We start from the raw sequence: 27,167 nt of genomic DNA on the forward strand, positions 1-27,167 counted from the left end.
TTTGGTTAATTTTTGGCCACATTCTCTGCCTGCTCCCTAATACAGCAATATTCACTGTGGCTCATCAAAAAGAAAGCTCTGTAGACCACAGATATATACCAACAGAGTTGACATGCTGCTGGGAAAATTTAGAACCCTTACTTTTTTTATTCTTTCCCAGGCCAGAGATCATTCTACTTCCTCACAGAGGTGGGCCACAGAGATGGTAAGATCATCGTTTTCTCCAAAAAAAAGTATAGTGAATCTGCTCATACTTCTAAAGGATTTGTTTAAACCTTACTGCTTTGTACCACAGCTATGGAAGAGACCATTTTATCTTGAAAAAAATACTAAGAGTAGGTTCAAACAATCAGTGACTTGTAAATAGGTTTTCCTTAGGTCAAAGCAGCCAGCATAAGCTATTTATAAGGAATCTGTAGAACAGTGGTTTTCAACCTTGGCTATATTTTGAATCACCTTGAGAACATTTAAACATACTGATTACCAAGTCCGACCCCCAGGAGCTCTGTTTTATTCGGTCTTTGAGAGAGAAAAAATTTCCCCGGTAATTCTCACGTGCAGCTATTGTTGAGAACTATAGCTGTAGGACACTGGGCTTGAGAGTAAGACTGTATCCCAAAGGGTCTTGCCAACATAAGGTGGCTGAAAAATAAGGTCCAAAAAGAGATACTTATTTACTATGACTGTGTGCTAAAATAGTGCTTTTCACTTTGATGTACTTCACTTTGGCAGTAGAAATGCACCCTGGCCAATTCATGGAGTATCTTTATCAGGTTACATGTCCACGGTAGAAACAAAACAACAAAAAAAGAGGGCAGCCATGGGGCATAACCCACTGTACATCATTTAGAACTTGAGAGTTTGTTCTCACTCATGCTAACCTTGGTAGTAGTATTACATTATAAAGAAACATGAGTAGTATCTGATATGGGCGTGCTACTGCTTGGGGAATCTATCAATACATTAATGGAATCAAGCACTGAGAAGATTTTGTAGCCTTCACATGTTTGTCTTTTCTTCATTTATTTGTTGTTTTTGTTATTTCTGATATTTATGCTTGGAAAATTGCTGGCTCATTTTAGTGCTCACGGTCATTCTGTATGACTTATGCACCAGGTTCCTGTCACCAGATGCATGGAACAAAACTTTACTTACATTTGGTGTGCCTGCTGGGGCCATCAGATCCTAGCTCAGCTACTGCTAGTTGTTAGAGCCTGAGCAAGTCAGTTAAAGCCTCAGAATCTCATTTTCCTTATCTTGTAGGGTTGTTGTAAGGATTGCAAATAATATATTACAGTGTCTGTTGCATAATAAATGCTCCATCAGTTATAGCTATTATTATCTCCAAATCTAGATTGCAAACTCATTAAGGGTATTGGGTCATATTTTCTCTATGAAATTTAGGTATTTATAATTCCCTAAACATGCATGAGATGGTTTTCAATAAAGATAACACAATTCCAACTTTATAAATGATAGGGAATATTAGAACGAATTACCTTTATCAGGCTTACAGAATTAAAGGTACTATCTATGAACATGTTACTGGGCAAAGTAACTGGTCTACCAGGGAATCAGATCCACAGTCTTCCAAGGTTAAAAGCTTGGGTGCTGGAGTCAGACCACCTGAGTTTGAATTCTGGTTTCAATTCTTGCTGGCTGAGTTTTTGATCAGGTTGCTTAATCCCTCTCCGCTCGTTTCTTCGTCTGCAAACTGGATATGTGGAATGGATTAATGAAATAATGTATATACAGTCCTTAACTAGAACCTGGTACAATATAGAGGTTCAGTTAAGGCTTGCTATTATTATCTTTGGCTTTATTAACATTGTTCTGACTCATGCACTAACTTCTAGAGGAAGGGACAATGGCCAGCAGGTCACATGCAATAGAAACGAGGTGACTCAATTTGGTAAGAAGCACAGGATGTCTAGGAAAGAAGCACAGATGAAGCCAAGGACAACAGCCTTTGGAAACACAATCACAGCCACTACCCAACGGAGACAGCGCACACTGAGGTCACTCTTGGGCAGTCACTCAACTCATTAGAAGTTGACCAGCCCTATTTATTCAACATTGTGTCAGAGAGTGGTGGGAGTATTTAAAGGAAGTGAAAAGTAGACCTTTTGAGGAACGTATAGTCTGGGTGGGGAGAGAAGTCTTTCTGAAGAAGATGGATGCTGATGTTAAGTGCTAACTTGTGAGGTTCAGCCTGTGCCCGCCAGGGAGTTACAAGAAGAGAGAGAACAATTTTGGCCTTTCCGTGCCATTCTTTCTAGAGGAAAATAATGCCGTTAACCATAATACCTTCAAATATAATTAGTAGTGAAGGTATCCTGGCTATCAACATAAAAGCCACATCTTTCAATTCCTTTTATTCCACAACAATCCAGAATATAACCAATATGTGAAAAATCAGGGAGTAAGTTATTCAGGAAAAAGTGTGGGCATTATGGAAGATTTCTTTTTATTTATTTAATTTGGGGGAAGATTTCTTTACAACACTTGTTCCCAATTCAGATCAACAGCGGTTTCCTAAACAGCCCAGAATGTTGTACCAGCTACTCTCCTAGACCTGTGATGTTTAGGATGAGGAAGATATGGTCCTGTCTTCAGGGCTGGTTTGCATTTTAGTGACCTATCCAGGCCTGTCTCTTTCTCTGTGCTCAGGCTTGTGGTAAAAATGATCTGAAATAGATGTACCGAGTCCATAAGAGTGCCTGAGAAGAAAAGAAGTCTAAAGTGTGCCATTATATGGAAACTACCCTGAGGCCCTTTTAACCAGTTGAAGGGACAGATATAAATAGACCACTTCGGTATTTTTGGTGAGGACACGAGGCGGGAGTGTGCCCAGGCGTTACAACCCTCAGAGCCTGCCAGAACTCTGGGAGGCTGCCCATGTGAAGTGATGTCTGAACTGAGTCCTGGAGGCAATGAGAGATCATCAGAAGATAAGAAGGGTGTTCCAGGCAAGGAACAGAATAAACAGGGCACACTGGAGTCAAGCTATCAGTGTGGATGGGGAACTACCAATAGTTCAGTTTTGCTAAAGGTCTAGCTAGGAAAGGGCAGGAGGTGACAGAGAGAGGCCACGCCTCAGGGCCTTTCCAGCTCACGGTTCAGCCTGCAGGTGAGGGAGGATCCACCTAAGGGTCCTAGACAGGAACATGTGGTGGTCAGATTTGTGTGTTAGACTGAGGTAGAGAGAGGAGTGAGCCAAGTATCAGGATTAGGTACTGCTGCGCATAACGTGGCTTACACCAACGTAGGTTTGTTTTCTCACCTCACACATAGTCTGGAGGGAGGCAGTTACTCACCGACTAAGACACACTCATCTCCTACCTGTCTTTTTGCTTTGCCAGGCTTTTGTCCTCAAAGTTGTCACTTTACGGTCAGAAGAGGATTGTCCAAGCTCAAACCAACACATCCACAGGTAAGGCAGCAAGAATGGAGAAGGATACAACCATCCCCAGAAATCACCGAGTTAAGAGCAAATCACCAGCCTTTCCGCACACTGCTAGTGGTTTGGCCGGGACTCCACTAGATGGTGACTCTAGCTGCAAGAGAACCCGAGAGAGCACCACTCATCTCCTTCCGTCTGTGGTGGATTCACACGAGGGAGGAGATTGGGAATATGAGTTGGGTAGCTAACCTATTGTTTCTGCCACAAAAGCCTAGTGGGTGAGAGCCTGACGAGGACCAGAAAGCAGGGCAATGGTAATCAAGAAGGAGTGGCTATTGCTGCCATCAGCAAACACTGAAAACTCAGAAATTCTGAGTAGTGGATCTAATTCTAGAAGTAGGTTTGATATGTCATCCCACCTGGGGAGGGATATAAATGAAAAGCTCAAGTGAAAGCCTACGGCTTGGGATATATTTGGAGGTCGTTAGAATGTAAAGGGATCCCACCAAATCTATCCCAAGCACTACTCAGAACTTCTAAGCAGTGCATGGTTTTTCTTAGGCCTAACAATTTCAATTAAGCCTAAGTCTGCGGAGATGTGCTAATTTGCACAGCCCTGTTTTTTTATCTACATGCTAATATACCCACCCTGGAATTTAATGGATAGTAAAGTTATGCAAAGAATCACTGTGCGCAACAAGAACCAGAACATTTTCTGCCAAGCCCACCTCCAGTACAAACACACACACATACCAGTCAGGGCTATACATAGAACTTGCTCTTGAATCCCCACCTCTATTTGTCACACTGTGGAGCAAATGTGTTTTCATTCTGTTGATTAAAATAACAGGAAGTATCATCATTCTTGAAGTCTCGGTATTTCTAACAGACATATAACCACACACACAAAAATATAACTGTGGAGACTCTTGACAAGGTCTATTGGCAAGGCGTCTGGTACCATTCCTGGCTTGGGATAAAAAGTTCTGTTCCTGAATCATCTGACCTCTCAACTAATGCTCGGAGCTACCATGCAGATGCAATCCAAGAGGACTAAGATGTCTACAGAGGTCCTCTTAGAACTGCCAACCCCAAAGGGGCCTCTGCCTCTTCAGCCAGTCTGGCAAGTCACGGAAATTCTACTCTGGGACTGGATACAAGAGAAGTATTTCCCCAGTATTTACTTTGACCGGGGAAATTACTATGACAGATTTTTTCTTTTCCTGAAGACACAGAGTGACGTTTTAAGGGAGAAACCACTGGGTGCCATGGTCTTTTAAAAATAATATTAGAATAAGAGCTCAAAGGAATGTCTGCTCAAGCACAACTGTCTATAGCCTCGTATTTCAAGAAGAATTCGGCCACTTTAAGCAGCTGGGGAGCCAGCACTGCTCATTTCAGCCCCTGCCCTATCGGATCTACTTCGTTGTACTCCGCGTCCGATTCGGAACTGGTGACACCCTCTCAGGGCGATAGCTCTTTTTGTTTGTTGTGCTGCTAAATCTGTGCTCCGTTGTGACGTGGCTGCTTTGTCAGATTATTGCTTCGTTTCCCCCCTCCCCCACCAGCTCAAGAGTTTCTTGAGGTCAGGGGTCACCCATTACACTCCACTGTGTCTTGCCGAGTTATGTTTGTCATGGTAAACTTGCAGGAAATAGTTGTTGGATGGATGAATGAAAGAATGACCCAAACTGGAAAACAGTGGAAGGGGAGCTGCTCTGTAGCCTGGTTAAAGAGGAGTCCAAAACTCAGGTCAGATTAGCAGGAAAGGTGGTGTCGGGGGAAAGAATGTTTCTTTTGTGTCAGCAGACATGGATCTTAGCCCCAGGCTGGTTTGCTTGCTTTCACTCATTCAACAAACATTTCTCTAGTTTCTCCGGATGAGCCAGGCAAGCATTGCGGCAGGCCCCGAGTAAGACAAAGTCCCTGCCCTCAAGGTGTGGCGGTAGGGGTGAGGGAGACATGGGGCAGTCAGGGATTAGGGGAGATACGGTGGGATTGGCAATATGATAACGGCACACACAGGACACATGGGGTTCTCAATCTGACTGTGGTTTCCAGGAAACTTCTGGAAAGAGAATGATTTTTTATTCAAGTGTTGAAGGATGAATGAGTGTTGGCTAGAGGCGACTGATTGGGAAAAGCATTATAGGTAGAGGGACTAGCATGTGAAGGTGTTCTACGCCATAAAATAGAAGGTTGCATTTGAGAACTAAAGTCGCAACTGAAACGGTAGCTGTGGCCAGAGCTGAAGTTAGAGAGGCAGGCTAGAACAGCCTTGCAAAGGACCTTGTGGCAATATGATTTACTGCTTCAGAGCAGAGGTTTAGAAATCAGACAGATTAGTTCAAATCTGAGTTCAAATCCCAGCTCTGGTACTTACAAGTCATGTAACTGACTGATTTTTTTTTTAATTCCTCTAAGTCTTGGTTTCCTTAGCACAGTGTCTAGCTGTATCACTTATCTATTGCTACATAAGAAATTATCCTAAACTATAATAGCTTAAAACAACACACATTTATTAAGTTCTCACAGTTCCTGTGGGTCCAGATCTGGTCTTCTGCTTCAGGGTCTCCCACAAGGCTGCAATCAAAGTGTCAGCCAGAGATGAGGTATTATCTCAAGACATGACTGGAGAAGGATCCATTTCCAAGCTCACTTACATGGTTATTGGCAGAATTCGGTGCCTGGCTGGCCATTGGCCAGAGCCGGCCCTTAGTTCCTTGCCATATGGGCCTCCCCAGCATAACAGCTTGCGTCATCAGTCAGTGACAGAGGGTCTGTGACCAAGACAGATGTAGCCTAATCACTGAAGTGACTTCTTGTCACTATTGCCACATTCTATAGGTTTCAAGTCACTAGACCAGCCCACACTCCAGGGAAGGGGATTATACAAGGGAATGAACACCATAAAACGGGGACCTTTGGGAGTCATTTTAAGCCACTAGCCTATCGCTGGTAGCTTATATTAGTAGCTGATAGCTTATATTACCACCACATAAATGTTAGCTTTTTAAAACTATGCTCAATTGAGAGACTGGGAAAACCTAGAGAAAGTCAGTGCAGGATTTTATATCAAAGAGTAACTTTAGGTGACCTTGGCTAGGTCAAATCACATCATGTCTTTGAGCCTTCATTTCTTCCCCAGTACAGCGAAAATACCTATCTCCCATAGAAATGAGAACATATATATGCAAACAAAAATACACTTTTGTAACAAGCATGCAACTCTTCACACTCGGAGGAAGCAAACTGCTTTGGGCCAGTTTTCCATTTTGTGCTGATACTGTGAGTCTCACAATCTGGTATCTTCAAAGTTTTCAGGGCTTGGCCCTGTGGGCCCAGAAGGGTTTGTGTTACTGGAATAAACACCCACAAAAAGAAATTTGTCTTTTGAACATCCCTTAAGGCATTTCCACAGGCTTGCTTTTTTTCCTTCTTTTTAAATACCTTTGCTTCCAAGGACCCCATGGGGGCTAGAGAGGGAAAACAGATGATCTGGGAAATTTCAAGCTCTTGATAATAAAAGCCGTAATAAAATCTCCTCTGGCTCCTGATGCTTCACAGAGGGGTTGTTGGTGGATGGGGTTCCCCCACATCTAGCAGCTGGTTTCCAGTCCCAGGGAGCGGCTCAGTTTACCACCCCCTTGCCCACCGCAAGGGCAGCCCCAATGCCCGCAAGGCAGCGGGTGAGAGACCCAAGGTACCCCCACCCTGGCGCCTCACCCATTTCCGCTTGGTGCCCAAATGGGATGCTTCATTCCATGCCCCGCATGGAGCCGATCATACACAGTAGTGTTTCATGGTCCTTCCAGGTCCCGTTTTCCCTGGGAAAGGTACACAGCGCTCTCTTGACCCAGACCCAGACCTGTGGGCATTTCGGCGGGTAGCCCAGTCTTCCCAGGCGGTAGTCTCTGGATGGGGGTCGGAACTTAGGAACTGGACACCCCCCCTCCCCCCAATCATTCCGGCTTCATACAAAAGCGCGCTTCTCGGCAGGGCGTCTCTGGGTGGAGCAAGGGAGCTGCGGCTGCGACAATGCCTCCAGAGCGAGGGGCGCCCGGGACCCCGCCACCACACCCTCGCCCTGCCAGCCTGGCGGGGCGCGTCGCGCCAGCCAGCACACGCCGCTGCGGGGTTCCCCCTTGGCGCTGAGGTCCTCTCCTGCCGCGTCGCTGCCCTCGGACTTCGCTGGCAGTTTGGTCCCGGGGGAGGGGCTCGCCGACCCCGCGGAGCAGTCCCCGCAGGAGGGCAGGAGCGAGCCCGGCCGCTCTCGGACTGCGGAGGCGGAGGCGGAGGCGGAGGCGGAGCAGCACTCCGGGCAGCCCTGGCCGGAGGCTTCTACCTCGCCTGCCCCGCCGCTCCGGCGACCGCTGCCTTAGAAAACTTTTAACAAGAACCAGATGTGGCCGCGGCTGTCGAACTTTCCCCGAGCCGGTGATTGGTCCCCGGCCGAGGGCCGCAGCCAGTCAGCGCGCTGGGAGGGCCCGGAGGCCCGGCAGGCCCGGGCGCCCGCGGGGATCCAGGTTGGAGGCTGGCGCGGCGCGGCTAGTGGGCTGGCGGGCCGGGCCGGGACGCGCTCTGCCGCCGGGCAGCCCAGGAGCCGAGCCAGCATGCGAGGGGACCGGGCAGCCCGGCGACTGGCGTTGCAATCGCTGCGGCCGCCGCCACTGCTGCTGCTGCTGCTGCTGCTGCTGCTGTCCCGGGCCGGGGCGCTGCACCCAGACGAGCTCTTCCCCTACGGGCAGTCGCGGGGGGACCAGCTCCTGCAGGAAGGCGACGACGAAAGCTCAGCCCCGGTGAAGCTGGCGAGTCCCCTGCGCTTCTACGAAGCCCAGTTCAGCTACCTCTACGTAAGTTCAGTCCCCGCTTGGTGTGGAAACCGGCAGAGTTCTCGCAGCTTCTTCCCACGGGCCGATGTAGTGTGGATCTCACCGAATCCCTGCCTTCCAAGGGGAGGAAATAGTCCTCACGCCGGGCTGTCCCCGAGCGCCCCTGGGGTGGGACGTGGCTCTGCAGCGATGCTGATGTCTGAGTTGCTTTTCTTTACCTCGAGAGGAAGAGCGAGAATTCAGACCCACACATTCGCAGCTACATAAGCGGCCCCGACAGAAAAGGAGGTGGGGATGCTGGGGCGGCCAGTGGGGTTTGCAGTAAGGACGGCGAGTAGGCTGTGCACGTCTGCAGAGCTAGTGCGTTCCCTCCTCGGACCCGGAGGTTTTCTCCAGCGTTGTGCGGGAAGTGAGAAGATACGTGAACCAGGAATTTTAGGGCTCCTGGACCTATCGCACCGCTCTGTGGAGTAGGGGTGGCGGGCGGCAAGCTGGCTGAAGTTGTGCTGGTCGCCCTGAATCGGGAATCGGGTTCCCAGCGGGTAGGAAAGGGGCAGCTTCAAGTCCCGGGCGGTTCCCTTCCCTCCATGCGTAGCCGGGTGGCCGCCCGAGGGCGTCCTGCCGCGTACGCGACCGTCACCTTTTGTCCCTCTCCTCCCACAGGTGGGCACCAACGGTATCATCTCCACTCAGGACTTCCCTAGGGAAACCCAGTACGTGGACGATGATTTCCCCACAGACTTTCCGGCCATTGCCCCCTTCCTGGCGGACATCGACACGAGCCGGGGCAGGGGCCAGGTCCTGTACCGTGAGGACACGTCCCTGGCGGTGCTGGGCCTGGCCGCCCGCTACGTGCGCGCAGGCTTCCCGCGCACCGCGGCGCACTTCACCCCCACCCACGCCTTCGTGGCCACCTGGGAGCAGGTGGGCGCCTACGAGGAGGCCAGCAGCCGGGTGCCGCCCTCAGGAGAGGTAACTGACCAGGGGTGCTTGGCCGCCGAGCCAATGGAGGGATGGGTTTGGAATTCTGGGCTGGAGCCCAGGGACTGGCTTGGAGTTTCTTCTGAGTCGGCTCTCGGGCTGAACCTGATGTATCCTTTGGTGGCACCAGGGCTGACGTGGCTTCGAAGTGAAGAAGGCTGTTTTCTCCAGGCCGTCCTCTAAGGATCTGAGAGATGGCCACTTCTAGCAAGGATCGGGTATGAGGGCCCCAGTGCAGATGCGGAAGGCCCTCAGAACACAAGGCAGTTCACTGTTTGGTTGTTTATTTTTAGAATCACCTCTAAGTATATGAGAATTATTTCTAATTATATGTTCATTGAAGGGAAAACATCAGCAAATACAGGCAATTTAAGAAAGAACACTCACTCATTTTCCTACCACTCAAAGATAATCCCTGTTAAACATTTTCATTTATATCTTCCAGAGGTTTTTTTCCTATTAATATCTGTATTTATCTGTCACTGTCTATTAACACTAATGGGTTCGCACTGCACATACTGTTTTGTAAACTTTTTTCACTCAGTAGTATATTGTGAATATGTTTCATTGCCACTCAATATGTTTCTACAACATCATTTATAATATCTGCATAATATTCCACCCAGTGAATTTACCACTGTGTCCAGTGGTCATTAAGGTTATTTCCAATTTTTTATCATTATAAATAATTTTGTGAAGCACTTTTTTTTTTTTTTTTTTAGCTAAATCTTTCCACATGTCCTTACTTGATATTCCAGGAAGTGGAACTGGTGGGCCAGAGAGGATCTACTTTATAAGGTTCTTGATAGCTTTTGCCAAATTGCCCTACAAACATCAGTTTACATGCTCCCTGGGTTAGAGGGGACTGTCCTCCATTTGTTTTATAGTCTCTACTTGAGAAAGTAAAACAACCCGAGCTCCCAGCCCTGTGGGCTTGGCAGCAACATTTAAAGAACTCCAAATGGACATCAGGTGGGACCAGGGTGGCTTGGCAAATGGTAACCTTCTTCATTCCTGGAGTAAGTAAGGGCTTCCTCCTGTGAAATAAGACCTGAATTTAAATTTCATACTCAGGGGCACCTGGGTGGCTCAGTCGGTTAAGCATCTGCCTTCGGCTCAGGTCATGATCCCAGGGTCCTGGGATCGAGTCCCACATCGGGCTCCCTGCTCGGCGGGAAGCCTGCTTCTCCCTCTCCCTCTGCCTGCGGCTCCCCCTGCTTATTCTCTCTCTCTCTCTCTCTCTCTCTCTCTCTCTCTCTCTCTCTCTCTCTCTGTCAAATAAACAAATAAAATCTTGAAAAAAAATTTCATACTCAAAGGGCTGAAACTCTTATAATTTATCTCTATTTCACTCATCATAGTGTTTCTTCGCTATAGAAAGATGGCACATATCCTCCCTGAAAGATTAAGCAGCTTACCCGCTCTCACTGAGTAGTTCAAGATGGTGGCCATTCTTGTTTTGTGTTCTGTAAGAGAAATAGTCCCAAAAGGCTATTCAAAGAAGATCTGGAAATAAAAGATATTTGAATTTTTTTTTTGACATTCATTTTTTGTCAGGCAGCATTTAGTTTTTGTCTTGAGTAATTTTTTTTACAGATGCGGGTTTGATATTTCAGTGATTCAGTTCATCAGAATACATTCAAGTCAAACAAATATATTGGCCTTCCTTTGTGTAGGGCATTGGGCTAGGTGGAGGGTTGGAGAAAGATGAATTATGTTGCATTCATTAATTCACTCATTCACTCATTTTTATATAAGGTTAAAAAAACTTATTTAAAATCGGGCGCCTGTGTGGCTCAGTGGTTAAGCAACCGACTCTTGTTTTCCCCTCAGGTCATGATCTCAGGGTCCTGAGATCAAGGCTGGTGTCAGGCTCCCTGCTCAGCAGGGAGTCTGCTTCCCTCTTGCTCCCTCTGCCCTGCGCCCCCCCCCCCGCCCCGCCCAGCTTGTGGGCTCTGAAGAGAATTCAGCTGCATTTGTCTTACTGTTTTAACAGAATAAGGATGAAGTTGAGTTGAGTGAGATGAATCGGAGATGAGCAGTTACACAGACATGCTGGGATGGTGAAATCACACTAGAGCTTTAAGATTCCATTTTTTTCACAGCTTATTTGAAACCAAAAATTATAAGACAGATACGGTGACTTTGTTAATTGCTGTTTCAATTTCATCTGTAGCATGGGAATACCACTCTTTCATCCAACTTTCAGGGTGGTTGTGAAGACCGTGACAATATAAAAACATTTTGAAAGAAGATCTGCATTATGAAAGGTTATCCAGTGACTTTGGAAGCAATGACTCAGCCTCATTCTTATTTCCTAACCTGTAAAATGGGGGAGCAATGCCTACCTTACAGGATTGTTGTCAGAATTAACTAAGGTGGCATTTTTAAGTAGGGGTCACTGTATTCTTTTAGACCTAGTGGGTGTGGATGCTCAGCCAATCTGTGCTCCTCCATGTTGGCTTGATAGGAAGATTCTGGTTTTTAAATTTCTCTATCTTGTAAGGACACTGATGTAAGGCCTTTGCATAAGGACCCTTTAAATACTAGGTTTTCTGAACTACAACTTCCGTCTGGTCTCTTTTGGGTGGGAAGTACAGGAGGATTTGTAGATTCCATCTCTCTTCTAGTTAAAATCGTTCTTCAGACATTGCCGTATGCTGAGTTGGCTTCAGAATTTGTTTCGTTTCGAAAGGAGATAGGGTTCTGTTTGGAGAGAGGATGTATTTTCAATTACCCACGTTGAAGGTTCTTCTGAATACTTTAAAGAGCCCTGTGATTTGAGTTCTTATTTTAATAATTCTTTCGAGATAGATTTTGGCAAACAGTAATCTGCCTTGCGTGAAGGGCTGTGTGAGTTCTTCGTGGCTTAAACCTTCACACACTAACCCTATGTTGCAAAGTTACTGGAAACTTGAAGATGTCAGCGGAATGGCATCTTTACCACTTAAAACTCTTTCGGTTGTTGCCCTTTCTCTCCATGGATATTCATGATGGGTATGACAGGATGTTGTATGTGATGTTGCAGGAATGGCAAAGTGTAACTACAACTAAAAAAAAAGTGAAGAAATATGGGGTGCCTCGGTGGCTCAGTTGGTTAAGTGTCCGACTCTTGATTTGGGCTCAGGTCTTGGTCTCAGGGTCGTGAGATCTGCTGTGTTGGGTGCCTTGGGCGTGGAGCCTGCTTAAGATTCTCTCCCTCCCCCTGGCTTGCCGGGGTGGGGGGCAGGGTGGTGCACTCGCTCTCTTAAAAAAAAAAAAAAAGAAGAACAAATAGTGTTTATCAGTTCAGTTAATCTGAGACTCCTCAGCTGTCATAGGTACTTTATCGGGCAAAGAAGTCATGGTATTGACCTTCAAAGAACTTGTTGACGGAGACATAAAGAGGACTAGTGTTTACTTCAGCTGTGGTTTTTGGGGGAGGGGGAGAATTGTTTTGTTGTTGTTTGACGGATGGGAGCTGTGGAGAACTGGGTCACACAAATCTGTGTGATATGGGAGATGTTTTTTTTATTTTTTTGACCTGGAATTTAAGTTGAGCCAAAAGGGCTGAAAGAATGGATCTTGAGAACAAGGCAGCAGGAGAAATTGTTCTGAGCAAGGCCTTGTCCTGGGAGCAGGCTGAGAGAGCTGAGGTAGGAGACATGGATGAGGGGAGTCGTGGAGCCTCAGTGTGGGGACTAAGGTGTGTTGACTTATTTCAAAGGACGACTGTTGTTGACGGAGGGGGGCAAATCCACAGAGAGGAGGAGAGGTAAAAGAAGGACTTTGTTGTAGCTTTTTGACTTCTGGAGCTCAGGTCCGGAAGAGGGGAGGTCTGGGGTCCATCTGAAGACGTCTAACCTGAGGCTAAAATATACTATGAAGCTGTACTGAATAGAGACATATATGGAAATTGGTTCATGAAATGCTTAAGTTTCGCTAAAGACTAAGTGTCAGGAAGGATGTTACCTTAGAGACTAGAGCACAGATCTTTGAATTTGGGGCAGGATCTGTAGGATTTAGGGCACACCAATGAATGAGAGAAGATCAGGCCTGTGACAGTGACCTACAGGGGCTGGGAGATGGGGAAGTGTATTAAGGAGTGGAGGTTAGTGCTCAACCCAAACCCTGGCGGCCAGAAGTCAGTGATATCACCACGGTGGAGAGTATGTGATCCCAAGGAAGACAGGAAAGAGAACTTTGTGAGCCCTGTAAGAGTCACCCTACTTCTTCATTTTCTCTGGAGGCAAACCCGTTTGGGACAAGGCTGGCACTCTTCTGTTTCTTCGCTACATGGCTGAAGTTAATTAAATGAATTGCAAATTTAGAAGCTTGTAGAGGGGCATGTTTTGTATCCATCAGCCTGGCTCTGCCGAGTGTCAGGTCAGCATTGCTTGGTGATGTCCCATACGTGAGAGGGAGAGTCGGAGCCTGCCTGGTTTCTGCTGACAACTCTGGCTTTTCTCTCTTTCGGATAACAGGATGGCAGAAACCTTGAAGCCAGGCAGCCCCTGGCCCTGATCCTTTCTGTGCTGTTCATCTTCCCATGGAGGCCCCTCTCTCCTCCCTGGGATCCTGAGGAAGTTGGGAACCGGTGACCCTTTTGTGGGGTTTGGCAGCCCATCTGAGGGTTTAAATTCAGAGACAGAGCATGTGTGGTTCTTGCAAAGGCGCTCGTCTCCAGGAATGTGAAGACCTTTCCGGTCTGGAAGCTAGTCGAGGAGTGCTTTGGGAGGAGGAGTCCTTCAGGACTTCGTGAAGTGTGCTCTTTAGCAGTTAGATGTAGAATTTTGTAGAGCCAAGGGAGAGAACTTTAAAAGTGATCATTTGGTGTGTGGGTGGTTTTTTTTAAACAGCCAAACTCTTTTGGCCTGGACTTTGGGATCATAAATTCTATCTAAAATCCTCCTTTTTGCCTATGTCAGTAGAGACAAGTAAATTAAATAAAGCCTTGCCACCTGCATAGTAAGTGCTTGGCTCAGGGATGGCATATAAAAGGCACTGAATAAATTTTCATCGAAATGAATTTATTGACTGACAGAATGAATAAAATAAAGTGCTAAATTCCCAGACTCCACAGTAAAAGCCAGACACTCCCCTTCACAGCTCTGTTTATTTTCTCCCTCCCCTCCTCCCCCATCCCCTTCAGTTCCCTCACAATCTGTGGGACCCCCCTCCTTATCTTAACAGAATTTCTCTAAACTTAGAACCAGGATTCTTCCTATCTTACATTTGTTGTAAGTAATCAATGCCAGGAGCTTTGAAAGCCCAGCTTGTTACATACAACAGGTCCTTTCTCTTTGCTCAAGTACTTTCCTTCCCCACCCCTCCCCCCCAGCTGAACTTTGTTGATTCTGACTAAAGGAGTACTCTGACGTTATGGAATCAACGTTAATCGATGATGTAGTATATATTATGTATAGACATGATGCAGAAGAGGCTTTGTTTACATTTGGCAGAAGTTATGGTTTCCTAGTTTGAGAAATTCTAGAAAACATCCTTTGCCTTTTGTTTCTGGAACAGGCACTTTGCTGATGAAACAATCAACAACTGCAAAAATAACAAATATACTGCCCCCCAACCCCCGCCATCTTGAAGTGTGTGAGCTTCAAGAAAGAAAGCAGGGGTGCCTGGCTGGCTTAGTCAGTAGAGCATGTCATTCTTGATCTCGGGGTTGTAAGGTCGAGTCCCATGTTGGGTGCAGAGATTACTTAAAAATAAATCTTTAAAAAAGGAAAAAAAGCGAAATAAGGTAAGTGTTTCTATATTAGCAAAAAGAAAGGTTGTGTGCTTTTTTTCCTTGAAAAGCATTTAACACCTGAATTAATTTGTGTTATCAGCCAAGTGTCAAAACTATACTTTGCAATTAAGCACTGAAAGGAAGAATAAACATTGGAAGAGTCTGAGCACCATATGGGGAAGGGCCCAGGACAGAACCAAATGCAGGACATTTTCCTGTTGTTTGCTATTTTATTTAGTAAGATGTGATGTTCTTCTCTGTGCCTACTTTTGCCTGTCTAGCAAAATGGAGAAATGATACCGTTTACCAGTAAATAATATTTCTAAGAGTCACATTATTTAGGAAGTAGTAGTATTTATAAATAGCTCCCAGTTCCCTACCAAATTATAAAAAGAGGGGGACTTAGAGAAGAGTTCTCAGGCTCCTAAATATAATACTTTTTTAAGATAAGGAAGTACCACTAACAGATCATATGGGGGTGTGGGTGGAGATAGCATTACGTAGGTAAAGGCAAAAACTATCTGGCTGAAAATACAAGAGTAAATTGAACTTTAAGGAGTGATTCTATGAGGGCCTGGGTGCTGAGTTTGCGGCTAATTCAGACTCCTGGTCTCTCACTCTGGTCTGCTTGGCTCCTCCTGTGTTTATGAACGTTCACAGGCCACCTCTGTGGGGACGCCTCCACACCTAAGCCTAACGTCTCACACGCCCTTCTCTGGCCTCCACTGTCTTCTCCACCAACTCTCCTAAATGCCAGCCACGGCTGTTCCCTTCTAAGTGTGAGAGTCTCCCTTCCTTCGGTCCCTTTTCCTTCGGCACCAAGCATAATGTCTAGCTTAGTAGGCACTTGGCTGAATTAAGGTGCAAGTGAATTATTAATAAGTGGAGTTTACAAACACTTAAACAGCTAACCAGGCAAAATGAGGTGGATGGTAACTGGAACGGTAACCAGAAACACCCGGTGTTATGGATGGTCAGAGAACAGAAATAAATCTACAGGGAATCATAGAATACCTCAGAAGGGCAGCATTAGAGGGTGAGGAGGGTTTCCTGGCACAGGGAAAAATGAGCAAAAATACAGAAGCATTAAAGTACATGGCACGGGGGGTGGGGGGGAATATGACATAGTCTGATGAGGATGCAGTGGATCTAAACCCGGGAGAAGAGTTTGGGGCAGTTATAAACCACCTTGAATGGGATGCTAAGGAGTAGTTGGGGTGGACTAGCAGTGCGGGGCATGGACTCTGGAGCGGGCTGGCCTGCCACCATGTACCAGCTACCTGACCTTAGGCAGATCTGTTAGCCCCCATGTCTTGTTTCCGGGTCTGTGAAAGGGGGGTTGGATAACTCAGGTGCTGGTGTGAAAAGGCAGATGAAAGAGAAAAGAGAGCAAGACTGTGAGAACAGTAAGGAGGCCTTTTGATCAGCCAATGGCTAACACCGTGCCTGCCCATAATAGGCGTTCAGTAAACAGGTGAATGAATGAATGAATGAATGAATGAATGATCCACATGAGTGCCCAGGGCAGTAAACTAGGGCAGCGGCTGTGGGAATATACAGGTTAATTTTGGACTTGCTCTTAGCTCTTAAAGAGGTTTGGATGAGAGAAGTTTGAAACCTTAAAAACATTATTTTTGTAACCTGTGGTTCTTACCTACGCATATTTCAAGTATTAAATGATAAAGGAGGATTATGATAATATGGCTTACACAATTACAACTTGAAGAGGAAATTAAAAAGAATAAAATATATAAAAGCAATTTGGAGGAGTTCTGAGAAGGGGGAAGACCCTTGTACTTTATGATGCTTTGCTTGCATTCTGTTTTTTCTTGTTTGTTTTATTAAGATTATTTCCTATTTTTTGTTTTTCATAGTTGAACACTTTCCAGGCAGTTTTGGCATCTGATGAGTCTGATACCTACGCCCTCTTTCTTTACCCTGCCAATGGCCTTCAGTTCTTTGGAACCCGCCCCAAGGAGTCTTACAACGTGCAGCTCGAGCTTCCCGCTCGGGTGGGCTTCTGCCGAGGGGAGATCGATGACCTGAAGAGAGAGGGACCCTATTTCAGCTTGACTAGCACTGAACAGTCTGTGAAAAATCTCTACCAGTAAGTAAGCCCTTCCCTGTCTGATGTAAGGACCCTTCGGAGCTACCCAAACTCGAGTAGCCATAAGACCATTAAATAATATCTTGGTGGCTTCTAAGGTCAGGTCAAAACCACACACCACATTAGACCCTGAGAGGAGCAAATTCACCAAAATATAAAAGACCCTTTATTCTTCCTGCCTTATTGGGTATAGATACCGGAAACAGAACAGTGTGTATATGTTTGCACAGCCACTGAGGCTTGCTATGAAAAACATTGCTCTTGGAGCCACATAAAAATATCCAGTAATATAACTGCCCAGAGTGAGATTTTTCCAGGTTAATCATTTCACAAGGAGATGTTGTGAATTAGTCTTTTAGACAGATACATGTTAAAAGTTAAATCAAGACTAGTGTAATTTGGGGAAAAGGGAAAACCAGACACATGGGTAGCATTTAAAGGTCTCAGGGTTTCTGTATGGCTTCATTAACTGAAACCATACTGGTTGGTTTTCCATGAGGTAGCCAGCACATTCCTGCGACCCATCAGAGGCTTACCCTGCTAGCATAATAATAAGCCCCTTTTGCTGTTTGTCAGTCCACATAGCGCCATATCTGGGTTAGCACCAGTTGAGATTTATTAATTTTAGGGCTTGTGAAAAAATATCTTTGCTTTTATTCCTTTCCCAAATCCTGGTCTAGAAGCCAGGCAGAATACATTGGTTACTTAGCCTTGCTTAACTGCTTCTCCCTTCCATTACATTATTCCTGGGCACTGGAAGCCCTTACACTTTTGCGTGCCATCTGCTTTGCTCAGCGGCCAGGGAGCAGGCCCTACCACCAAATATGGTTACCTAGAGCTGACATTTATTGAGAGCTTATTATTTGCCAAACACTGTGTAAAACACTTTCCAGAAGTTATCTTAATTAAAACTCACAAGAATCCTAGGAGGTAAGTTCTATTGTTTTCTCAATTTGACAAATGAGTTTAGGGAAGTTAAGTTGCCTGTGACCTCGAAGTTACTCAGTGGCAAAAATTCAAGCACAAGCCTGAGAACCCAAACTACTTCTTTTGTGCCGAAGCCTGGTCTCCTTTCCCAGTCTTAGGACCCACCTTGGGCATCTTTAGGTCTCCTTCCAGGCTGCCTTTAAGTCCAGGTGTGAGAAAACTGAGCTCCTTGCTTTCTCTCCTCTGGTTCCACTTTCCTCTTCCACTCTGGAGCCCCCAGATTCTCTACTCCTCAGACGTTATTGAGAGATCACAATGGGCCAAGCACTTGAAATACAAAGGTATCTGAGGCACAGGCCCCGCACATGAGCTGCCTGCACTCCGGTAGGGTGGACAGATGAACGGGTCACACACAGCACCCCCATGTACCTTCCTCCGTGCCTGGATCCGTTTATCTTTGATGCTTCCTAGATACCTCTGAGTTGCTTGACGAGGACAGAAGACATGGGACTGACAGAGGGATTTTTCCTTAGTATAACCCATGCTTATCATAAAAAAGAAAGCAGAATAATGCGAAGTAAAAGTACGAATTACCCACCATCACCACTTCAAGTGCTAGCCGGTATTTGTAGTCATTCTAGAATGCAAGAACTTTTTAAAACCAATATGGTTCTTTTGCTATACATGTGACATTTTCCCACTTATCACTTAGAGGTATCATTCAGGAAGATGTTTGTTTTATTATCTTAAGGCTACAAAACATCGTGTCATATTTATATACTATTAAGATAATAACTTATTGATGAACGTTTAACTTGTTTTTTTATTTTCTTTTTATAAATATCATTGCAGTAAACAGCATAACACACATTGGTCGGATTCTCATTTCCATGAAAGATAACTTCTTGAGAGTAGAATTGCCAAGAAAAGCTATACTTAGTCAAACATTTTGACAAACATGAACACACTGCCCTTCAGGAATGTCCAGTTTATGTTCTCACCAATAAGATAGAGCTGTGATCGGCAGCTTCTTTTCTTTTCAGTATTTGTGAATCTGGTTGGTGTCAAATGTTCATACTCTCACTCTTAATTTACTTGATTACTAGTGAAACCAAACACCTTTTCATATGTTTAATAGCCATTTATCTATCTTCGTGACTTCTCTGCCCCTGTCCTTTGCTGTTTTCTGTCCAGGTGTGTCCAAAGAGCTCTTATAAATAAGAAAAAAATATAGTGAGGAAATTAATCCTCTTATACGGTGTGAATAATTTTGTCTAGTCATTCATCTTTAAAGTTTCTTACCATCTACAAGCTGTAAGTTTAGGGTTGGCAAAGTTACTGCTCTTTTACGATTTTAGATCTTTGTTATTCTTGGGAAGGTCTTCTCTACCTCCAAATTGTAGAAATGTTCCCCAATTTGATCTTCTGTTTTACTTTTCACTATTTAAATTTTCAAAAGTACACAGAAGAGTGGAGGGAATAGCTGAATGAATGCCCAAAAGCTCAACACTTAGATTTAGAAGTTGTTGACATTTTGCCAATATTCATCATTTTTTTTGCTTAAGAATTTTAAAGTAAATTACCAACATCATGCTCATACGAAATACTAGATACTTCAGTGTGCATCTCTAAAGAATAAAGTTATTTTTCTAGTCAACAGAATCTTTGTCTTCCTCATATTTGTCTCATAATTGTAAGCTTAAAGGTAATAAATTATGTAATTCATAGTGGATTTGGCATAACTCCTCTTCTGGCAATTTAAATGTGAATCTACCCATTTGTATTTTTCGAGATTATACTTTTCTATCTCCTCGAAGACAAATTGTAATTACTGAGTACTAATTATGTGCAGAGCCTCATGCTAGGCATTTTATGTGGCTTTCTTACTTACTCCTCCTAACGACCCAGGGAGGAAGGCACTGTCATCCCATTTTGTAGCCTTGTTTTCCTTTCTAGAAAATAAATTCTATCACCAAGCTTTCCAGATGACCTCGGATTTTAGGATAAACTCAAATTGGTTACTTCTCCATCACGCATGATGACAAAAGCCAAGGTAGTGATTTATATTTCATTAGAAGGTTATATTACTTAGTTTCTTTCTGCCAGAATTTGTATTTTCCTACTCTTTGAAGCTTTAATAGTTTTCTCTAACCTCAAGAAGAAATTTCACAGCTGCAACACCGCTGATGTGATAATAAAGGCAGTATCTTCAGATCTTCAGGACTCTCTCTTTTTACTAAAGTGTTCCTTATTTGCTTGCCAAAAAACACCAACATTAAATCTAAGAACATACCAAGTATACATAGCATGTTGCACAAAGGATCATGGTTTTGCTTTCTCTGCTCCTCTTTCCCCAAAGTAACTATAATAGCAGCAGAAACAACTATATGCGTGCGCATGTGCACACACATACGAGAGAGAGAGGGAGGGAGAGGTGAAGAGAAGAAAGGAGGGAAAGGGACATTCTCAGAATTGTGTTGAAAAATACTACTGCTATAGGAATCCATGTGAATGTGATCAGTACCTACCCAAATCAGCAAAAGTCTCTTGTTCTTATAATGCTTGGATAAATTTCTTATTATCTTATTAGTCTTTAACTCTTACACTTCACTGACTGACTTTTGAGGAAATCCCAGATGGGGGACTTTGAGCCTGGTATTTTGCACATTACCAGAGAAGTATAGAAACTGGTGCATTCAAGCTAGCCAGACCCTTGTTTGTTCAAAGTTTATTTTTTTAATTTTTAGAAATCTTATATGTAGTTGTTCTCTTTAGAATGTATCATTGACTAAAATAATGCATCACTGGAACATTTGGAAGACTGAATGGGGTCCATGTTCTTTTCTAGTAAAGAAAATGCATGAGCTCTCTGGTTCCAGATGTTTCTGAACACCTCTCACCTATAGCCCATGGCATTTTGACTAAACTGCCTTTTTATATTCCCCTTAACTTTGTTCTGACTTGCTCAACATTTTTTAGACGTGGGCTTTTATTTTTCTTTGAGTTGTTTTTTTTTTTTTTTTTACATCAACTCGCCGTTGTATGTCACTTAGTTAATTGATTAATCCATGTGATTGAACAGGGAACTGTCTGTAACATTCTGTAGATCAATGATAATTCAGATGCTGATAATTCAGTATATTGGTTTTTTTGACATAATGTAGATGTTTGGAGCATGGGCTTTGGTGTCAGTGCTGAATTCAGGTCCAAGCTCTGCCAATTATTTGTTGTATGACCTTAAGAAGATTGGTTAGCCTCTCTAAACCTATTTTCTCCTCCGTAAAATTGGGCACGATCACTGCCCCTACCTTGCAGATTGTATCGAAGAACATTAAGCATTTGGTACATGACTAAGTCTCAGAAGTATGTTCTAGTCATTATTGTTTAAGTGTTTGGCAAAGGTTTTTAAGCATACATTTTCCTGAGTGTGTTAAAAGTAGAGAAAGTATAAAGTATTCCCACATTCCCTATTTGTTTTCAAATAACCAGATTTTAGACAAAACGTGAATTTTAGAGCAGATTTCTAATTTGATGGTCTAGCATTCTGAAACCTAATGTTAAATAAGAGGTAGTTTATGTCAAAATTCCAGTATACTCCTTTTAGTTAGCATGTAGGCCTGGTTTTTATTTGGTTTTATACTAGTGAAAACTCTGAATCTGATCTTAATAGCCTTTCAGTTTTATGATGAATTGCTCACTGTTGTGGGATGGTGGGTAAATGGACACTTGTGTCATGCACTGTTTCCTTTTAATTTAGACAGAGCAACGTGGGGGTTCCTGGAGTGTGGGCTTTTCATATCGGCAGCTCCTCCCCACTGGACAATATCAGGCCAGCCACCTTTGGAGGAGACCTTACCAAAGCCCACCCTTCACCTCCCCCGGAGCAGTCCTTCGGCCCTACGGCAGCCCCAGGAAGTGACTACAGTGAGGACAATCTGGATTATTATGATGAGAATGAGGGAGAAGTGGAATACTCCCCAAGTGAGCCAGAGGACGCCTGGGATGGCCACAGCAGGATTGATGTTTCCTTCCAGCCAAAAGCTGAGCCAAGACCTTTAGGAGGTGGGATATCTCCGTCGGAATCTGACCCAGCCTCCCCTTTGCCACAGCTGACCACTAGTGATCGGCCCCTCTACCCTGAAACCGAATCTGCCACCTTCGACCCTCAAGCCAAAGAGGGGAGAGCTCTGGGCGGGGTAGATGCCCCAGGTTTAAATGGCCCGGTCGAGTCTTGGGAACAGCGGGGGACCAGAGGCCCGGCTGCATCAGAGATAGAAGGAGATTTGCTGGGTCCTGCCCGGGGAGCCCCATCTCCCTACCCAGAGGGAGGGGCACCACCTTCAGAAGAGGATGTTCCTCCAGTCCATCCTGAGGGAAAGGCCGTTCTTCTAAATTACCCCGCGCCCGCTCACACTCCACTGCTGGGCCCGGGAAGGCAAGTGCTAGGCGTGGAGGATGTCATCGGTTCCAGCACTGAGGGTAAGTGCCTGACGAGACCGGGTGCTGGGGTTTCATTTTTAAAATGCTGATTTGCACAGAGTTGCGCTTTTTCTCTCAAGTGAGATGGCGCAACGTTTAGCAAAACGAAGATTGGAACAGACTTTTTAAACCTATGTTTCAGGAGATGGAGTATGTTTCCTTTGCCAGATAAATCTTGGCAGGCAAATTCTGTTGGAATCTCTTGACCATTAATAATGTTTTTTTACAAACGGGCCTCATGAAGCAAGTGCGGAAGAACTAGGCTGCTTGGGCCAGCTACGCTCTCGAGTGTAATGAAGTATTTCAGTTTGAAAGTTCAGCAAAGGTGAAACATTCTGAGGTTTCATATACATTACAGGGATGGAGGGGTTAAGGCTGTAGTTTTAAGTGGCTGGTTGTGCTGGCTCAGATGAACATTCCCGATTCGTTCTCTGTTATGGGACAACGCTTGTGCTCCCCTTGCTTAGAGATGCATCGGTGGTGTGTGGGAGCAGAGACCCACAGGGTAAGAAAGTTGCTAGCCACCTGTGTCTTGTCATTTCTGGTTCATGGCTGTGCAGCTGTGGTATTCACCTCCCTGGAGTCCCGTCCTCATTCCATGACTCACTGACCAGAGTGAGGGGCCAGAAAAGAAATGCCGGGAGGAGGCAGTGGTTAATTAATACAGACATGGAGCCATTTTGCCTTCTCCTCCCAGTTGAGACTTGTCACTTCAGTTCTTTCTTCCCGGTCAGGGATGTAAACACGTGAGTGGGAAACTGAGCAGGGATTCATTCCATTTGTTCCAGGGACTGCTCATCTGACCTCTAATAGGAGGAAAGGGGCCAGAGGTGAAAGCACTCTTCAGGACGTCTTTCCCCCTTCACCCCCCCCCCCCACCTACCTTTTCTGTTTCCCATTCTTTTGTAGTAAAGACATGTTGACCCAGCAAAGAGGGCCTTCTGTGTTCTTCTGCTGTGGTAGTGATCTGTAAGAATATGCTTGAAGAAGTGCTATTTTAGGAGGAAAGAAACTATTTTGTGATGAAAGTGGCATCGTGTCATGATTAGAGGGAGAGCACTGGTGTCAAAGTTAGGTTTGAATCCTAGCTGCCTCACTTGCTTGCACGCTCGCTTGCTGGGTGACCTGAGGCAACTCACGGAACCCCCAAGCCTCTCGGATTTCTCCTAAATTTGCTGAGGGGACTAAATGAGATAACAAAGTTCTCAGTGTCTGCACCGGTTGATCCTTTATAAATGGTGGCTGCTCTAATTATAGGAGATTTAAAGAGGTAGGAATGGGGTGGGGGATGGCTAGAGACTAGCCAAGAGGCTTGTTGAGTCACCGGGCCTTGATTTGTGCCAAAGGGCTACATTTCTGTCAGATCCAAGATGTGAATTTGATTGGAAGGCTTCAGAACCTTCACACCCTTCTGACAACCTCCTGACTTTTCAGTGAAAATTCCATATATCTAAAGAAAATGTAAAGCCAAGTATCAAAGATTTTTAGTCAAGGGATTTTGAAGTGAAGATGGAATCCTAAAATGGTCTTTTCGCTTGTGCTTTCCTGCCCTGGGAAGAGGTTGGAATATGAAGAAGCAGATTTGTGGAGTGCTTTATTAAAGAGTTCAGAAGAAGAGGCTGCACAGCCTGCTTTGAGCTCTGAGAGGTTGAGCTCACTGGAGTGACAGGGAGGAGGCTTAAGGAACGTTGAGAACAGAGACGGCAGCCATCATGCTTCTGGGGCATGAACTCTGATATTTAGCAGCTGCTGGAGGGCGTCCACTCCTGACGTCTTAGGGATGGCAGAATGCATATGAAAAAGCTGGTTAATACACTAAGACATTTTGAAAAAAATAACTGGACATTTTTGAACCTTGAAGGACAAAAAAAATCAGCAACCGCATGTTAGCACAGAGGGAAGACTTTAAAACCTGAAAGGAGAGAGGGAAAATGGGTGAGCTTCTGTTTTCACCTCAGGCTTTAGGAAGACTGCGTGGATTATGGAACCATGCAGTTGTTAGATACTTTTTTTTTTTCCAGATGAAACATTGGCACCCCAGAGGTCCGTCAGGCAGAAGTGGACTTCCTCTGGGACAGCTGGTGGGTGGGGGTGTCAGAGACGCACACAGAACATTGCCTACAAGGGCCCAGCCGTGAGCCATCCTGCCTGGCTGTTTCTACTGATGGCATGGAGAAGGAGGGATTTTGGTATTAGGTGGACTCGAGCTTGATTCCCAGCTCTGCTGTGTGGTTTGGGGTAAGATGTATACTCTGTTTGACCCTCATTTTCCCCAGCTATAACATGGAGGAAGTGTAGACCTCGTGAAGTAGCTGTGAGAACCAAAATTGAATATGGGAAGCTCCAAGCCCCATACTTTAATTTCCCTTTTCAACTTAGAAGTCATCTTGCCAAACAAAGATCTTAAGATTTAGCTAAAGAAACCCCAAATATCTCTCCCTTTCTTTTCAAAAATTTTTTTTGCCCTTAGGGACTCTTTTTACAGACTTTTCTTGTTGTTGAGAAATCTAGATTCTTTTCAGAACATGTGTACGCCACGCAAGAATGTCCCAACCACCCTCCAGTTCTGGCCTCAAGTGTATCATTCGCTTTGGTCTGTTTTCATAGAGCACAGAACCAGCCATGAAATGGAAATGCAAGCATCCTCAGTCTGAGGTGTCTTGTTTCTCCAGGGAGCTCCAGGAGCTTGTCGACAGCCCAGAAAGTTACGTGCGCACCTGCCACGTGTCCTCTGACCGAGGCACCAGTAGAAGTTTGGGCTGGCATTTCCTGCATTCCCACCGGGACACTCAGTGGGAACTTGCTTTAGTTTGTGCTGTGACGATCGCTCTTCTGAACTGCCTTATGAGGTAGATACTGTTAGTCTTCCCATGCTACAGAGGAAGAAACTGAAGCCTGGAAATACTGACTTGTCTGAGTAAGAGGCAAGGAAGCCATGGAAGGACTGGCCCCAGCTGTGAGCTGACCCATGTGTCCCTGCAGTTTGGGAAGTCTTCGTGGAGGAGGAGGGCCTTGAGCCAGCCCATGGGGTCAGAGTCTGAGTCCAGAGAGGGAAACTGAGGAAACAGTCCGCACAGAGGACTGACGTGTGGACATGGAAAGAGGGAGAGAGTCAAGGGGGCGGGTGAACGAGGTGAGGACGACAGCTGACCAGGACCACCTGTGTGGTGGGGAGCAGGGATGATGACTTCCAGAGCTCTTAGCCATCCTTACGCCTGCTGAGGTGGTGCTACAAGGAGCGGCATCCTGCCTCCAGCTGCATGGTGAGTTAGAAAGGGGGAGGGACACCTGGCTTTCAAAACCTCTTCATACTCCATTGTTGGATCCTCGTGTTTCTCCTTAGATGGCAGTCGAGCCAGGAAAGCCCAGGGTGTCACAGGGATTTCCCTGCGGCTTCTAGTCCCACCATACTTTTGGCTTTGGGAAAGGCTGCAGGAATGTGTTACTCAGGCGGCTTCCACCCCGCAATGGATTAGAGCAGGCTCTGCCTCCCCACCCCGCCTTCCAGACGAGAAAGCCTCTCTCCCGAGTACAGCTCCAGGTTGCTCGGGGTCTGTGAACACCAAGGCCTCCCATACCCGTGAAGACACCTGCATGGCAGAGCCTGCTGGCGTCATGGTCCTAATAACTATTTGCCCAGCCAGCATCACTGTACACTACACACAGACACACACACCAGGAATAAACATGAAAACGGGAGGAAAAAGCAAGCCACTGTTTTTCATTAGAAAGTTAGATGTGGTTTTTCTTACTAATCAATCATTCTTCAAGGCAGGGAGACTTGGGAAGATCTTTCCTGCAGTGAAAGTGTGGGTCCTTTTCTTTAGTAAAAGCTGTTAAAAGTAAAAGTCACTCCAGCTGCCAGGGGCAGCCCCACGCTGGACACCCTCCATCCCCTCTGTGCTCCCACACTGTGCCTGGAACACGCCCGCCTTCCCTTTTCCACGTGGCTGGGCCAGACCCTTAACAAAGGAGGGCAGGCCCAAGGCTGCAGACAGGTGCTTAAATGTTGCTGGCAAAATGAAGACTGAAGGACAGATCAAATCTGGTGCAGTTTTCCATTTTCATGAGTAACTCCCAAATAGGACAAATCCTTGGCCCTGCCTTTGCTTCTTTTATGTACCCATTTTTCTTTCTATTAAGGATATGAGAAGAGTAAAAAAGCATTAAATGGGAAAAAAAAAGATCTAAAAGTCCTCATGTAAAGACTGCTTTACCCGCTGTCTAACCACAGTTCACAGAGCCTTTGCAAACTCAGTGCTTCAAACCTGGCTGGCCTCCGCCCTCCTGCTGTGCCCTGAAAAGCCAGCAGACTTGTCTCTACTGTTTGAGTCTCTGTGACAGGTGCTCTCGGGCAGAGTGGGTCCCAGGAGGGTCTACGAAAGGTAGCCTCTGGGTAAATTCAGGAGAAAGGAGGCCATGGAAGAAAAAGGATTTCTCAGGGTGAGCTCTAGTTCACTTGCACCTGACTCACCTGGGGCCCTTCTTTTTAAAATGTGGATTTCCACACTCCTCCTCCACTGTCTGAACCAGAATCTGCATTTTTAAACCAGGTCCCCTGGTGATTCCAAAGGCCACACATGAGTACTGCCCCGTGTAATGGAAAAAGCATGGGATTTAGAGCCAGAAGGCCATTATCATGTCCATGGGCCTCTTTTTTCTCATCCATAAAATGGAGATAATATTTCTTTACCAGACTAGGGAGAAGTGTGTGAA

At 45.4% G+C, this 27,167-nt stretch overlaps 1 protein-coding gene across 2 annotated transcripts in view; it reads left to right on the forward strand.

Moving 5' to 3' along the window:
* The first annotated feature begins 8,001 nt into the window (after positions 1 to 8,001).
* Positions 8,002 to 27,167, forward strand: part of NID2 (nidogen 2) — a 58,045-nt gene continuing 38,879 nt past the window's right edge. Inside the window, exons 1-4 of one of the 2 annotated variants that reach the window (XM_028118488.1) lie at positions 8,002 to 8,256; positions 8,899 to 9,207; positions 16,813 to 17,045; positions 21,730 to 22,451. In XM_028118488.1, the coding sequence (XP_027974289.1) occupies positions 8,017 to 8,256; positions 8,899 to 9,207; positions 16,813 to 17,045; positions 21,730 to 22,451 (1,504 nt within the window). In that variant the 5' untranslated portion in view covers positions 8,002 to 8,016. The remainder of the gene's footprint in view (positions 8,257 to 8,898; positions 9,208 to 16,812; positions 17,046 to 21,729; positions 22,452 to 27,167) is intronic. The other variant, XM_028118566.2, reaches the window with a different exon arrangement.

The sequence above is a fragment of the Eumetopias jubatus genome, unplaced genomic scaffold, assembly GCF_037043125.1.
Source record: "Eumetopias jubatus isolate StellerSeaLion01/CBP00866 unplaced genomic scaffold, mEumJub1_p1.0 scaffold_7, whole genome shotgun sequence".
Lineage (NCBI taxonomy): Eukaryota > Metazoa > Chordata > Mammalia > Carnivora > Otariidae > Eumetopias > Eumetopias jubatus.